Below are 13934 nucleotides of genomic sequence, written 5' to 3'. Positions count from 1 at the left end.
TCAGCCAAGAATGATTCACATTTTTATTAAGAAAATCAGAAGTCTGTTTAACAGTGACAGGGTTTCAGTGAAGTGCATGGAAGGCACACTGCCATTTGAAGGTACAATCAAGTCATTCAAAGAAATCAAAAAGCTGGGGGGAACTTCAGAGAGCGCAGTTCTCCACCTCAGTAACACACTGCACTACAAACCCCATGCCTATCTCTCAGAAGTGGAGCCTGCTGGTTCCAGTGGGCAGGATGTACCCTGCCCACCCTCCTCTGGCACAACAGAGCTCTGTTCACCCCTAAGTGAAGCTACTACTGAAATCAGACAGCAAATTAAAACAAATGTAAAGGGAGCCAAGAATGAAATGTTCTCTCTTCACTGCACTATTCCTCATATTTTAATATGAGGTAAGTGGCAGAATCCTGGTGCCTCTGATGTTTTGGGGTTTTTTTTTAATTATCTGTAATTCTCAGGAAAAAAATCCTCTCCAAAACACCCCCCTGAATTCTGCTCAGCTCTGGTTCCATCAGTGATGTTCGTGCCTCGTGACAACCACCACGGATGCCACTAGTCCTGTGACTCACACCAGAGTGACCCTGTCCTTTCCCCAGCCCAGAGGGAGGGCAGACCCTTCACCCTGCTCCATTCCCCAGCCCCAGCTGCAGCTTCCCCCACACCACCCGGGCTTTCCAGGCCCAGGGCCAGGCTGCCAACACTCTGTAGTTTAAAAGTACAAAACCAGCACTGGGCACAGCAAAAGAAGCCAGAGAAATCAACTTTTCCTGTGTCCTGAGCATGCATCCTGCTGGGAGCAGGGACCAGTCAAGACTCCAGTCCAGCCACTGCCTCCAGGACTGTCCTCAAGGCTGAGATGAAGGCTTGCAGTGCCTCTGGCTTTGCTTCATTTTGCTTCACTGAAACCTGCAGCTCTGAATCTGCAGCCTCAAGCAGGAGCTCTGTGAGGAAGAGGCAGCCTGAGTCATCCTGGGCACTCAGATAAGCTTTCCAGGGCTGGGCTCCAGCTTTGCTCATGGCAATGGTCTGGATGTGGACCACGTGAAGGGCTGTCTGGATGGTGTCTGGGTGGACAGGCCCACACCAGGGCAGAGAGAGCTGGCAGCTCGTGTCCAGGCTCAGCCACGTCGTCTCAAACTGTTCTGCAGTCAGGGAAACATCAGGGATCAAGCTCAGGCTGCCTGTATCAGGATGAGCCTTGAGGACTTCTTTATTCCCTTCAGACATCAGAGGATCAGGATGAACCTCGAGGACTTCCTTATTCCCTTCAGACACAAGTGACTCTGAAAGGAAAGCACAAACACATGTGAGATGCAGCTCCCAGTGGCACAAAGCCCATTTGATGGAGCAGAGGAAGGCTGGAATCCCAGTGCCATCAGCAGCATCCCCTGGGCTCGTGAGTGACCAGCCACACACTGCACAAGGTGATCAGAACACCAAGTCAGCATTCCCAAAGCACTCTGACCTTCCACACAAACCCATGGGACAACATCTTGGCTGCCCAGAGCAGCTGTGGCTGCCCCTGGATTCCTGGAAGTGTCCAAGGCCAGGCTGGAAGGGGTTTGGAGCAACCTGAGGTAGTGGAAGGTGTCCCTGCCCATGGCAGGGTGTGGAACAAGAGGAATTTCAAGGCCCCTTCCAACCCAAACCATTCTGGGATTCTGTGATCTACTGGCAAGGGGAGAATGGACCCCAGAGGAAGGTGAGGCAGGTTACCTGTGTCTCTGTTCCTGGAGTCAGCACGAGGAGAGCAGGAGTAAGAGGGTTCCACAGGCTGGTGAGCAGTGGCGAGTGCCCAGCGTTCTCTGCCATAAACTGTGGCCAGAGTGTTGAACTCCAAAGCCCAGGCGTTGACAGGCTGCTTGGTCTGGTCCCCCAGGAGTCCCAGGGAGGGGTCAGACTTGGGGCTACACAGGACCCGCTTCACCTCCTCCAGCCCAGACTGCAGAAGGCGATAGTAGAACAGTCCACGGTCTCGTACAGCCATATCCAGCTCCTCCTCTGGGAACACAGAGATGCAATTTATGGAGAATTCTATCAGCCACATTTCCCCAGAGTACTAACAATTATTAAAAACAGGCTTTCAGGGATACAATACAAGCCTGCTCGCAGGCAGATAGCGAAAGAACGAGGGGGAATGGTTGTAAACTAACAGAGGGCAGGGTTAGATGGGATATTTGGAAGGAATTCTTCCCTGTGAGGATGGGGAGGCCCTGGCACAGGGTGCCCAGAGCAGCTGTGGCTGCCCTTGGATCCCTGAAGTGTCCAAGGCCAGGCTGGATGGGGCTTGGAGCACCCTGGGACAGTGGAAGGTGTCCTGTCCACAACCACCAGCCAGCCAGGGGCCAGGCAGCAGCCTAAGGCATGAAACCACCTTACCCTGCCAGCCTGGATGGCCTCCTCAGAGCCAGGATGCTGACACAGCCTCCATGCCCTGGGGACACGGCTGGAGCAGGTCCCCAAAAACCTGTGAGGACAGAGGGAACCCACCTATGCAGTAGTAGAGCAGCCTGCCCAGCATGTCCTGGCACTCGGCGGGACGGGCCAGGAAGAGCCGCACCAGCGCCGTCAGGAGCTCCATCTTCACTGCTGGGAACGTCTCGGACTTCACGTTCTCCACAAAGTCCTCCAAGACATAGGGAGCGTTCGGAATCTTCTCCCCGTGTGTGCCCAGGAGCCAGATCAGTGCTTGTTTGCCCTGAAGGAACCACAGAAACACCAGCAAACAGCTGCTGTGTGCCATGTGTTGGCATGAAATAAGCACGCTGAGAGAACAAATCTGAAGGTTTCCGCCCCCAGTCTCGAGGCAAAGGAAAGCTGAACAGTCCTTGTCCACCTGGCCCCAAGCACTGTCCCCTCACCTCGCTGTCCTGGATGGTGTCCTCACAACCAGGCAGTGCCTGGCACACGGCATCTGTGCACTGGGGACACAGCCAGGCCAGGTCCCGGAAAGCACGGACCACAGCTGCAAGGAAAGCAAGTTATCAGCATCCCCCAAAAGTTATAAAAAACACTCAGGGAAAAAAAGAAAACCTTTCAAACACCCCCACTCAATGGGCTTTGCAAATCTCAGCCAGGAAGGTCAGTGCCCTGCCTGTGACTGTGATTTGAGGCACCCTCCTTCCCAATCCCATGACACTGCATTTGTCAGAGCAAAGCTGCATCAGGTCTAAAATAAAGCACTGAGACTTCAGATTGTTCCTCTGGCTGCAACCTCTCTTCTGGCCACTGCCAGCCTTTAAAAAGCCTGACTCACGATGCTTCAGACGCACGAGGTTACAATGACAAATTAAAGCTGACCCCGATTCAAAATGACGCTCGTGAACTTTAGGTCAAAACTTTAAAGGTTTTGCTGCCCACTCAGAAACACCAGCAGCTCCTGAGATTGAATTCAACAGCTGAGTGCAAGCATGTGCTTTCAAATCTGAGAGCAAGACCAGTTAAAAGAGAACAGCAGGAACAGCAGTGATGTGAAGGTGGATCGGAGGGCCGAAGAGAAAAAAGGAAGCTTGGGTACAAGTGAATCAGACTATTATATGAGGAACAGAAATCACAGAGATTTAAAAGATCTATTAATCATCTTGGCCCTCAAACAGACAGTAAAATGTCTCTGCTGAGCCCCTCACTCCCTGAGTCAGCAGGTGGCAGCCAGAAAGAACCACGAACACAGCAACAACTATCTTCCCCTTTCCCACAGAGAGCAGTTCCTACAGAAGGAACGCACTTTATACCCCTCAACCCACCTGGAAGACTTCCATCTGAAGGTGCCAATTAAAGTGAAAGCCAAGTGCCTTTGAGGGCCTCGAGTTTGGGATCCCGAGCCCCAGCAAGGGCACCTCCTGAGAGCATAAACCAGGCAGCAGCCTGCAATGGTTACCTGAGGTGATGTGTTCCTGCTGAAGCCCCAGCAGCTCTGTCAGAATTCCCACACACTGCTCTGTGTATGTCCTGGCAATATTGGCTGCAAGGATGTTGAAAAGACATAAGAGTCAACCTTTTATCAGCATGAAACAGGATTCATGAGCCCAACTACTCATCACAAACTGGCTTTAAAGGAACAGTCTCTCTCCTTTCCTTTCTGACTACCATTTCTGAAAGTGTGGCCAAATGAGCTTGTTCTCCACACCAAGGTCATGTTCCTTTTTTTGAGGCCATGCCTCAGAAGATTTCGGAATTTTCCTTAGATGTAATATATTAAAAAGGCATTTTGTAATCCCCAGCTTTCTCCTTATGAATACTGTAATAACTATTTTTAAAGCTCAAAAAACCAAAACTATCACCTTAATTCTGCCCCCATCACAACTCAAAGAACAAGCAGGTATTAGAACTCCTCCACCCCCAGCACAGCTTCACTGAACACTGCAAAGCTCATTAACAAGACGAATGACACATTTTCTTTAGAGCACCTCCTCACAGCATGAGATCCAAGGATCTTCTGCACAACCTGAAGCAGCTCAATGCCAGGACTTCTGAAATAATCAGTGGTTCAGAAACACTCTGACACAAAACACTCCTGGGGAGGTTGGTCGCTGTTACAGCACAGAGCAGTGATTTGGTGCTTGCCCAGATACCCTTCAGTGGAGAACAGCCCCCCTGAGAGGCGCAGAGCTGCAGCAGAGCCAAGGCACAGCTCTCACCTATGGCAAAGATCGCTCCCTGCGCCAGCTCCACCGACACATCTGTGCAGTAACCCTTCAGCTCCTCCAGCACCTGCTGCACGTTTTCATCATTCACCAGCTCACACAGCACCTCCATCTTCTGGCATTTGATGTAGTGGGGCTCCGAATAGGAGCAGAAGAACTTTTTGTAGTGGCTGCTGAAGTGGCCGGGCAGGCTCCTGAGGATCTGGCGCACGTGGCAGAGCGCGGTGAAGCAGAGCTCCCTGCTCTCTGAGGTGCAGGCAGACAGCAGCGGGCCCTTCACCCGCACCAGCACATCTGCCTGCACATCTGGGTACTCCCTGGCCAGCACCAGGAACAGCTTGGTGGCTGCCATCACGACGCTGGGGCTGCTGCTCTTGAGGTACCCATCGAGCAGGTTGAGGATGTCGAAGAGCTCCTCCTCGCTGCGGGGTCTGTAGCGCAGCAGGAAGGTGAGCACCTCGCTCTGCCCCCACTGATCCAGGTCAGGCATCCTGCCAGGAGCACAGGCACAGGGGGCACGAGTCAGGGAGTGCAGGAACATCTGCGCTGTGCAGAGCAGAGGCCTCAGCCTCCGACTTCCTTACGGCCTCTGTTCCAAACCAAGTGGATGCCACGGTTTTATCTCAAGAGAACTGCCCAGTTATTAACTCAGTATCAGTCATGTGCACTTTTGCTGGTGTTTACACCAGGCAGCAACACTGACAAGAACCCTGGACAGAGCAATACCCCTTTGTTCCCAGAGCACATAGAGCTACCTGCAGAAAAACTGATTTCCTCAAGCAATGGTTAAATAATATATCTTTCAATGGGTCTGGAAAGACATACTAGAAAATACCTGTCCCACAGATAGATCATGTGTGTTATCACTTAAAAAATCCCAAAAGTCTAATCACATTAACCTACAATTACAAACCAAACCATCAGCTGAGGCAAAGACTCCTCAGAAGAGCAGGACATCCCAGATTTCTCTGAAGACCTTAGCCTAAAGTGGTTTAGTTAACTTAGGATGGCCACCTCCATCTTTGGGTACCTGACAAGAGTTCCTTAGGTCCTCCCAGAAACTGCCTCTCTGCATAGAAAACACAAGAACAAGAGATGCTTCCAGCACCATCTTGATACCAAAGAAAACAAACCTGTTGAGGAGATGATGGGCAATGGGTTTGTTGATGACAACTCCTCCCTCCTTCTTCAAGATCTCTTCCAAGGCCCTCAGACAGTTCACTACCACAATGGGGTCCTGGTCACGAAGCAAACTGTACAGTTCGTTCACCAGAGCACCATCTGCAAAGCACAGAGGTCCTGCCATCAAGTTCTGTTGGCACACTGCAGTATCATCACGATATGTGAGTCTTAATCACAAAAAAAAAGATGTGGCTTGAACTGGGAGAAGGGATCAACAAAACTTCAAACTCTACAGGAAGACCTGCCTTTGGCACAACTTTTCCCTGAGGGTCTGTGTGGGTCAGAGCAGCCCCTGGCTTATCAGAGACTGGGGATGGAACAAAATCATTGAATCATAGAGTGTTAAGGGTTGGAATGGACGTTAAAGCTCATCCAGTCCCACCCCTGTCATGGGCACGGACACCTCCCACTGTCCCAGGTTGCTCCAAGCCCTGTCCAACCTGGCCTTGGACACTTCCAGGGATCCAGGGGCAGCCACAGCTTCCCTGGGCACCCTGTGCCAGGGCCTCACCACCCTCACAGGGAACAATTTCTTCCTAATATCCTAAACCTGCTTTCTTTCAGTTTGAATCCATTCCCCCTTGTCCTGTCACTCCACACCCTTCTCCAAAACCCCTCTCCAGCTCTCTTGCGGGCTCCCTTCAGGTACTAGAAGGCCACAACACGGTCTCCCCGGAGCTTTCTCTTCTCCAGGCTGAACAATCCTAGTTCTCTCAGTCTTTTCCTTAACTACCCTTCCCTTTCTCTCCCTCTCTGCCCTGCAGGGGCAGCACAGCGAACCCAGCCCGGCCCTAAAGCCCGAACGCGCACCATGAGCACAGCACCTGCGTGTCCCCAGCCCCACGGCCACTCACCCACTTCGCAGTCCCCCTGCAGCTTCACCATCTTGGCACAGCCCAGCACGGCCGCCCTGCGCACGTAGGACGCCTTGTCCCGCAGCCCGCTCACGATGGGCTGCTGCAGGTACTCCTGGATCCCGGGCATCCTGCGGGCGGGCAGCCGGGCATCAGCGGGGCACCGCGGCCGGGGACACCCCCGCCCCGCCCCGGGCCCCGCCGCACCTGAGGCCGCACATGGTACGCAGGGCGAGCCCGCGCACGGCCGGGCTGGGGTGGGCGCAGTCCTTGCGCAGGGAGTTGACGGCGAGCAGCGCCAGCTGCGGCTGCCGCGGGGCCTGGGCGCGCACGTAGAACGACACGAGCTTCTTCTGCACCACGTCCGACACCGCGCCCGCCTTCACCATCTCCGGGAACAGCCCCGACACGTCGGCGCCCTGCGCCATCAGCCTGCGGCGGGCACCGGGCTCAGCGCGGCCCGGCCCGGCCCGGCCCCGCGCCCCCCGCCCGGCCCCCGCCCGCCGTACCGGATCACGCGCAGCACGGCGCCGCGGTACCGCGCCGGGTCCGCCTGCACGTGCGGGTTCGACAGGGCCCGGCGGAGCTCCCGCTGCGCCTCCTCGCCACCCAGGTACGGCATGGCCCCGCGCCAGCCCCGCTCCTAGGCGCTGGTCCTGTTCCCGCTCCTAGGCCGAGTCCCAGGTCCCGATCCAGTCCCAGATCCCAGGATGCGGTCGCGGTCCCGGTCCCGGTCCCGATCCCCGGCCCCACGTGACCCCCGCGCACGTGACGCGGCCCCGCCCCTGGCGCGCCGCCCGGCCCCGCCCCGCGCCGTCCGCGCGTGCGCGGCGCTTCCCGCCAAAAGCGGCGTGAGGGGCGCGGGGCCTCCGCCCGCTATGAGCGGGACGGTGCTGCCCGGGACCCCCATTGCCGTGGATTTCTGGAGCCTGAGGAGGGCGGCTGGCGCCCGCCTCTTCTTCCTGTCCCACATGCACTCGGACCACACGGTGGGGCTGTCCAGCACCTGGAGCCGCCCGCTGTACTGCTCCCCGCTCACCGCCCGCCTCCTGCACCGCCGCCTGCAGGTAGGTGTGTCCCGCCCGCCCCGGCCCTCGTTGCCTGGGCACCCCCACCTGCCACACCCAGCCCTCGTCGCCTGGGCAGCCCCACCTGCCTGTCCCAACCCTCACACCTCGGCCCCTGCAGGTGCCGATGTGCTGGATCCGGCCGCTGGAGGTGGGGCAGAGCCATGTCCTGGGTGAGGTGACGGTGACACTGATCGACTCCAACCACTGCCCTGGCTCCGTTATGTTTCTCTTTGAGGGTACCTTCGGCACCATCCTCTACACAGGTACAGGGCAGGTTCCCACAATCACAGAATCACAAAATGGGTCAGGTTGGGAGGGACTGCAGTGGGTCACCTGGTCCTAACCCCTTGATCAAGCAGGGTTGTCCCAGAGCACATGGCACAGAATTGTGACCAGATGATTCTGAAATATCCACAATGAGGGAGACTCCACACCCTCTCTGGGCCCTGTCCTGCCATCCCTGTCCTTGCAGGAGATTTCCGCTACACGAGTGCCATGCAGAGTGAGCCGGCGCTGAGGGGCCGCCACATCGACCGCCTGTACCTGGACAACACTCACTGCCACCCCCAGCGGGCCCTGCCCTCGCGGGCGCTGGCCACACACCAGGCTGCCCACCTCATCCGCGCCCACCCGCAGCACCACGTGGTCATTGGTGAGTGCTGCCCTTCCTCCTGCTAGCACAGCCCCTGGCAGGGCTCACGTCCTGCCCTGTGCCTGAGGCACTGCTCTCCTGGCAGGTGTGTACACCCTGGGCAAGGAGACGCTGCTGGTGGACCTGGCGCTGGAGTTCAGCACATGGGTGGTGGTGAGTCCCTGGCGCCTGGAGCAGATGCGGCTGCTGGAGCTGCCGGATGTGTTCACCGCCGAGGAGGGCGCCGGCTGGATCCGTGCCGTGGATGTCGCCGAGATCCGCTGGGACACGCTCGACAGCTGGAATGCGCTGCACCCCACCATTGCCATCATCCCCACAGGCAGGCCCATGAAGGTCACCCACCCCAACATCCACCTCATCCCATACTCGGACCACTCGTCCTTCGCGGAGCTGTGCGAGTTTGTGAAGTGGCTGAAACCCTGCTCCATCGTTCCCATTGTGAAGGCTGACATGTGCCAGGCTTACTTTCAGGAATACCTGAGCTCGGCCCCCCAGGTGCTTCCTGACTTCAAAGTCCCAAAGCCCGTGCAAGAGTCTGGACAGCAGCAAAGCCAAAGGAGGGGGCAGAAACCCATGAGTCTCTGGAAAAGAGCCATGTCACGTTCTGTGCCCCGAGGGGTCGTTTATGAGTCCCCAGAGAAAAATACTGAGAAACCTGAAGCATTTACAGATGTTAAGGTTCCTCAGCACTACTGTGAGCCAGCTCCCTGCTCAATAGAAGGCTGCGCGCGTCACATGGGTGAGAAGGAAGAGCTGAGTGGGGAACAGCTGGGAACAACTGGAGCAGCACCTGTTTCCAGTGAGCACCTTGCAACTGGATTTGCAGAGCAATATTTACTCACTCCCTTAAATGTCCTAAAGCAGAATCGCTCACGGACATTTGATGAGCTGGTAGAAGGCTTTTTTAGGCAGGGAGACACACCCTGAAAAATCGTGTGACGTTGTTGCCAGTGCAGCAGGTAGCAGTGTTTTCGTTCTGCTCCATGCTCAGGTTTCCCATTAGGAGAGAGGAGCTCAGCTCTGCGACTCTACTTTCTTTACCTCTTTATAGAGGACAGAGAGGAAACTAAAACCAGTTTGTAGATGGTACGTTTTAAAAATTTATTTATTTTTTTTTTTATCTCTACATCTCCTGTGTCCCCCACAACGCTGGGCACTGTGGTCCCACTGCCTGTGTGCCTTCTGTCCACCTTTTGCAGTGACTTGCCTGTCCCCTCTTACAAAAGCCACTGAGAGGTTGATTCAAGCAGAGCTGCAGAGGGTGTGAGCTGTCTGCAGCTGAGTAATTAATGGCTGGACTGTGATGAAAGGAGCAAGGGGGGGGAATCTGAGAGCCCCAAAGATTCTCCTTTCTGTAAGTGTGTGATACCTCACTGACTATGAGCAGTTCATTCCGAAGTGAATTACAGATGTTCTGTATCAAGGTGCTTTTTAAAAATGCTGCTTAAAGAGATCTAAGAAATGAAGTGCCTTAAAGTCCAATAATCTGTTTTCTATCTGTTAATCTACTAATACTTCCAGCTTTTGCATCCAGCCAGCCAACTGCAGCTGGATGTAGTCCTGCTCTCTTGAAAGTGCCATCTCAATGCTAATTGTCAGTGCTTTTTCAGGTTTGTGGCCAGAAAAAGTAGGAATTGTCTGAGTTCTTGAGTTGTAGGCTTTTCAGAGTGGGCCACTATATCCTCTGCAGTCTCTGCACTCAGTCTTGCACCTCTGAATTCTGTTTGATGGCAAAGCACTCCTGGTAACTGCCACTTTTCTGCTTTCCCATTCTGCCTGCTCTTGTCCTGCAGTGGCAAATGGGATGGGAGTTAATGAAACATCTGCTTAGTGGTGTGATCAGTCTTAGCAGCATTGTTTGGAAAGATTGTGACTGAACAGCAGAACTGGCTCTGTTAGTTAGAGTTTGGGCACTTTCCCACTGTGGATCAGCTGCAGAGCCCTGGCCTGGCACAGCTGGGAAGTGTCTGTAGTGTGACAAACCATTGGGTACCCACTGCAGTCGACTGTGCCAAACTGCACTGCCAGTGTTTCAAATTGGCCCCTCCTATGGTCAGGGCAGCTGGAGTGGAAATGGTCACTGGACACTGTCCTGGAGCAACAGAGCAGTTTGTTCCTCATCTCTCGATTCCCCCTTTTTTTACTTTCTAGGCAAAATGTTTCAGTATTTTCTGAACATAGTGTCCTGCAAGGCCTTTCCAAGAGGCAGCTAGATGGGTTGGATTCCCTGAATTGAGCCAGGAAAGGAAGAATTTGCTCTTGGAGTAGGGCCAGGCCTTGTGAAAAGCAAAGGTGTCCTTGGATGCAGCAGTTGCAGCAGTCACAAACAGGGCTGTCCGGAACAGTGAGTGTTGACAGCCAGAGTGGGGATGTTTGGAAAGCTGTTTGTTTGGCAAACATGAGTCCTGACTCCCAGCCCTGTGCTTTCCCAGGCATGGCAGTATTCATCCCTGTTACATAAGGAGTGCCTGCCCCTGGGACTGCTGTGGCTCTGCCTGCCAGCTGCCAAGGGGACATTGGAAGTGACAGAGCAGTGTCCTGTGACCTGCACTTCACAGGGCAGCAAGGGCAGCTTGAGTCTCCTGCTGTGGGCCCTGTGTCCTGCTGCTTGGAGTTTTCTGTGTGGATTATTTCCTAATCCAAACTCAACTGCAGATCCCTGTCAGGTGGGTGTGAGTGGAGACACCCGCACGTTTTGTAACATGGAAATGATAGCGCTGTGCTCGTAGTGTGCTGTCTGCTGCTGCTGCCTGGGAGATGCAGGCTGTTATTTAAATATTGTTGAAATTCAAGTGACTCATTTGACAGGCAGGGGAGTGAAGCCTGAACTCCCAAATTCCATGTCCTGCTTTGAGCAGCCTCTCCACTGCTGGGGAGGAATGCTCACCTTCTGAGTCACTGCTCCACTTGGGCATGTTGCAAATGACCTGGGAGATCTGATGTTTTATGGCATCCAGCCTTTCCTCTTTTATTCTTATCAACTATTTATTACAGTAAATGAAGTGGAGAACCTCCTGGTCAGCCTCTGGGAAAAAAAGGAGTTGTAAATGGTAATTCTTTACAGAGGTAAATCTGAGCTTTAATCATGCAAAAATAAGTGAACATTGCAGACTTGAGTTCTGGGGATCTGCATCCTGTTTCTTCGTGCTCAGTTAAAGCTGCAGAATAAAATGCTGGCTTCACTTTCTAAAGCTGAAAAGGTAATTCCTGCCACTTGAGGAGGAAATTACCCATCGTGTAGAGCCAAGGAAACCTAAAATTTCTCAGTGGCTTTAAAAAGCAATAGAAGCAGGAGAGACTTGACCAACAGTCATTTTGTTGGAGACCTTTGCCTCAGCACAGCAGGTGCACAAGGCATTTTAGTGCCAAACATTTCTTCCCTGTTAGGTGTTTAAATACTACTTTTGTGTACTATCCTAAAATGCTGGAAAATAAAACATGGCCTTGTGGGGAGAACTGGAATTGCTGAGTGTTGAGGCTTCTGAGTATCTTTCAGCTTCCCTTCAAGATGGGTTTAGTGATGGACGTGGGAGTGCTGGGTTAATGGTTGGGCTCTGTGATCATAAACGAATTTTCCAACCTAAGGTGGAAAAGTTGAAGTCTCCTGGCAGTAAATATCTGGCCTCCTACAGGCCTTGTTCTCCCTCACACTTGTCTCCACGATGTCCCTGTTTTCCTGCCCCCAGCCTGGCTCACAGGGGAGCAGCTGAGAGCTGGAGTGTCATGGAGAGCAGGCTCTGAGCCTGCTGCTCCCAGCTCACCTGCACTGCTGCCCACAGGTGTGTTTTGCTCACAACAGTGACAATGAGAAGCTGCAGCCCAGTATTGGCTTCACTGTGGGATATCTGAGGGCCACATGTTTGGAAGCTTCACTTGTCCTGGCAGGGAACAGAAAGTGCTCTGAGCAAAGCCCTCCCAAATCTATACGCACAGAGCATGTTCCAGCTGCTTATCTCTGGTCCACAGTTGAGAACCAAGCCCCAGTGAGGGGAAACAGCTCAGCCAAGGCCTTGCAGAGGAGCAAGGCATGAGCTGAGTTCCCTTTGGCAAGTTTTCAGTGCTGTTTTACCAGGCTGTGATCAAATGCTGGTGTGTTGTGAGGGCAGGTTCTGGAGCAGAGCTGCCTGTGGAGGGTCAATCACTGCGCTATGAACAGCTCAGTTGGCTCTAACTTCTCTAAAACAGTAGGAAAGCACGAGGAGTGCCCTGTTTACGCTGTGGAGAGGGGAAAGTTGCTCTCTGGGTTGTTGTCAAGAAGCTGAGATAAAATTTGCCTGGCTCCTGTGCTCCACAGAAACGAGTGTGTAATGTCACCTTGCAGGGAACGCCCCAGAGCGCTGTTGGGTCGGGTGTCTGACTCTGCTTCCCCAATTACAAAGCCAGAGCACTTCCAACAACTTCTCTCTTCCCTGCTGCAGAGCTGCTGTCTGTTCCTGCAGCACGGGGGCTTCTTTTCTAGATTAAAAAACCTGCAGTGGCGAAATCTTTCCTTCACCAGAAAATGAAGGCGTTTACATAATTACCTCTACAATGTGTTGTCACTTTGGGCTTATTCCAAATGAACCTCAAGCCTAAAATCTCTTTGTGCTTTTTTATGGAGTCCTCTGAAAATGTAGTAGAACATGTTGAGAAGGTAGAGTCACCTTGATAATAATCATGTGAGGTGCTGCCTTCAAGTGAGCTGCTGTGGGTGTTGTGTGTGTATCTGGGATTTCTTCGGTTGAATTTGGGATCTTTTGCCACAGTCACTGCCATGCTGAAGTTTTTCTGGCTGTGGCTTTGCACTTGGCTAAACCCCAGCCTGAGGCACAAGCAGCCGTGGGTTGTGCAATAAAACCTTTGGGACAGACCTTGACCAGGAGCCTCTTGGCTCTAGCTCGGGGAGTCTGGGACTTCCTGAGCAGGTGCTGGGGAAGATGAGAATCATGTTCCACAGTCTTGGAGGTCACTGTAAGCCTGAAGAAAATCGTGCCAAGAGAAATGAGTCCCCCATGCAGGACTGAGACCTCCCTATCTCAGAGGGCACAGAGCTCCTGAACAGTGTTTTGCTGGAGGGGGTTCACACTTGTGCTGCTGTTCATGTAAACAGGAAGCTGTGAGAGTTTATTAGGTTTTCATAGAATCACAGAATTGTTTAGGTTGGAAGGGACCTTAAAGACCATCAAGTTCCAGCCCCTGGCACGGGCAGGGACAACTTCTACTACACCAGGTTGCTCCAAGCTCTACCCAGCCTGGCCTTAAACACTTCCATGGCTTCTCTGTGAGTCTCTGCCAAGGCCTTACCACCCTCTGAATAAAGAATTTTTTACCAGTATCTAATCTAAACCTACTCTCAGTCTGAATTTTGGTAAGAGTATTTGTAATTGTTATTTTTAAATGTTGTGAACTTTTGCAAGAAAGCCAATAAATGTCTCTGCAACACTAACTTTGAAAAGGCTGATTTAAAACCCTGTGGAGTTCTTGAGTGGGTGATGGTGACCTGATGGGACTAAATCCCTTCTTGGAAGCATTTGACCTGGTCCCGCCTCCC

The 13934-nt window shown here is 53.3% G+C and overlaps 2 protein-coding genes across 2 annotated transcripts; one reads left to right on the top strand and one right to left on the bottom strand.

Annotated features, from left to right (window-relative positions):
* On the bottom strand, positions 1-7453 carry AP4B1 (adaptor related protein complex 4 subunit beta 1). The gene is made up of 10 exons (XM_048328096.1): positions 7192-7453; positions 6890-7114; positions 6683-6813; positions 5780-5927; positions 4641-5137; positions 3881-3964; positions 2865-2968; positions 2494-2701; positions 1720-2004; positions 1-1286 (listed from the first exon to the last, which is right to left on the bottom strand). Exons 1-10 carry the CDS (start codon positions 7302-7304, stop codon positions 811-813), a joined length of 2271 nt encoding a protein of 756 aa, XP_048184053.1. The 5' UTR covers positions 7305-7453; the 3' UTR covers positions 1-810.
* A 52-nt stretch (positions 7454-7505) lies between these two features.
* DCLRE1B (DNA cross-link repair 1B) lies at positions 7506-13829 on the top strand. Its single transcript, XM_048328097.1, has 4 exons — positions 7506-7749; positions 7871-8015; positions 8225-8404; positions 8490-13829. Exons 1-4 carry the CDS (start codon positions 7561-7563, stop codon positions 9329-9331), a joined length of 1356 nt encoding a protein of 451 aa, XP_048184054.1. The 5' UTR covers positions 7506-7560; the 3' UTR covers positions 9332-13829.
* The last annotated feature ends 105 nt before the right edge of the window (positions 13830-13934 follow it).

The sequence above is a fragment of the Corvus hawaiiensis genome, chromosome 24, assembly GCF_020740725.1.
Source record: "Corvus hawaiiensis isolate bCorHaw1 chromosome 24, bCorHaw1.pri.cur, whole genome shotgun sequence".
NCBI classification, from domain to species: Eukaryota; Metazoa; Chordata; class Aves; order Passeriformes; family Corvidae; genus Corvus; species Corvus hawaiiensis.
This window is presented reverse-complemented; position numbering and strand designations above follow the sequence as displayed.